Source organism: Penaeus monodon, chromosome 23 (assembly GCF_015228065.2).
Source record: "Penaeus monodon isolate SGIC_2016 chromosome 23, NSTDA_Pmon_1, whole genome shotgun sequence".
Taxonomy (NCBI): domain Eukaryota; kingdom Metazoa; phylum Arthropoda; class Malacostraca; order Decapoda; family Penaeidae; genus Penaeus; species Penaeus monodon.
In genome coordinates this window covers 39,837,746-39,838,313 of record NC_051408.1, presented here as the reverse complement: position 1 = coordinate 39,838,313, position 568 = coordinate 39,837,746, and the positions used below count along the sequence as shown (strand labels likewise).

The 568-nt window shown below is 40.7% G+C and overlaps 1 protein-coding gene across 1 annotated transcript in view; it reads right to left on the bottom strand.

Annotated features, from left to right (window-relative positions):
• Positions 1-568, bottom strand: part of LOC119588289 (glycine-rich cell wall structural protein 1-like) — a gene marked incomplete in the record, with an annotated part of 4,263 nt that overhangs the window by 746 nt on the left and 2,949 nt on the right. The window contains 2 exon segments of the mRNA XM_037936983.1: positions 15-72; positions 246-342. Coding sequence (XP_037792911.1) covers positions 15-72; positions 246-342 — 155 coding nt within the window.

The window sequence follows — 568 nt, the reverse complement described above, 5'->3', positions numbered from 1 at the left end:
ATGGCTTCCGCCACAGCAACCGTCAGGAGCAGCAGCTGCCACGCTTAACGCAGCCACGAATGACACTAAAATCTGTTGAGGTAACACAATATTTGATTACAATATGAAATCTGCAAAATAGACACATTTTATAAACCAAGTTGAGGAATATGAATTCAATGTATATGCCTTTCTGTACCTCCATCTAAATCTATATAGATTTATATATGTACTCGAGTACATATCTGTTGTATAGGAATACTCACAATGGTCCTCATGTTGCGAGGCGTTCCCATCACAAGGAGATGACTGATTGTGGTGTCCATTGCGCTTCTATTTATACTGGCACTGTCCTTCCCTCTCCTTCGATGCCGGGGTGCCAGTTACTCTTATCTCCGCATTCTACGCATAACCCAGAGGTCGGAACATCCATCGCGTATGTAGGATAATCGTTAAATTCGAAAAGGCAGATGTCTCTACTTTAGCAGCAAAGTAGAGACATTGAAGAATGAAGATCTATCGTATAAGCAATACGGCGAACACATGTCATGAATTTATAAAAGGTAGAATTATATTGGCGATAGTGATA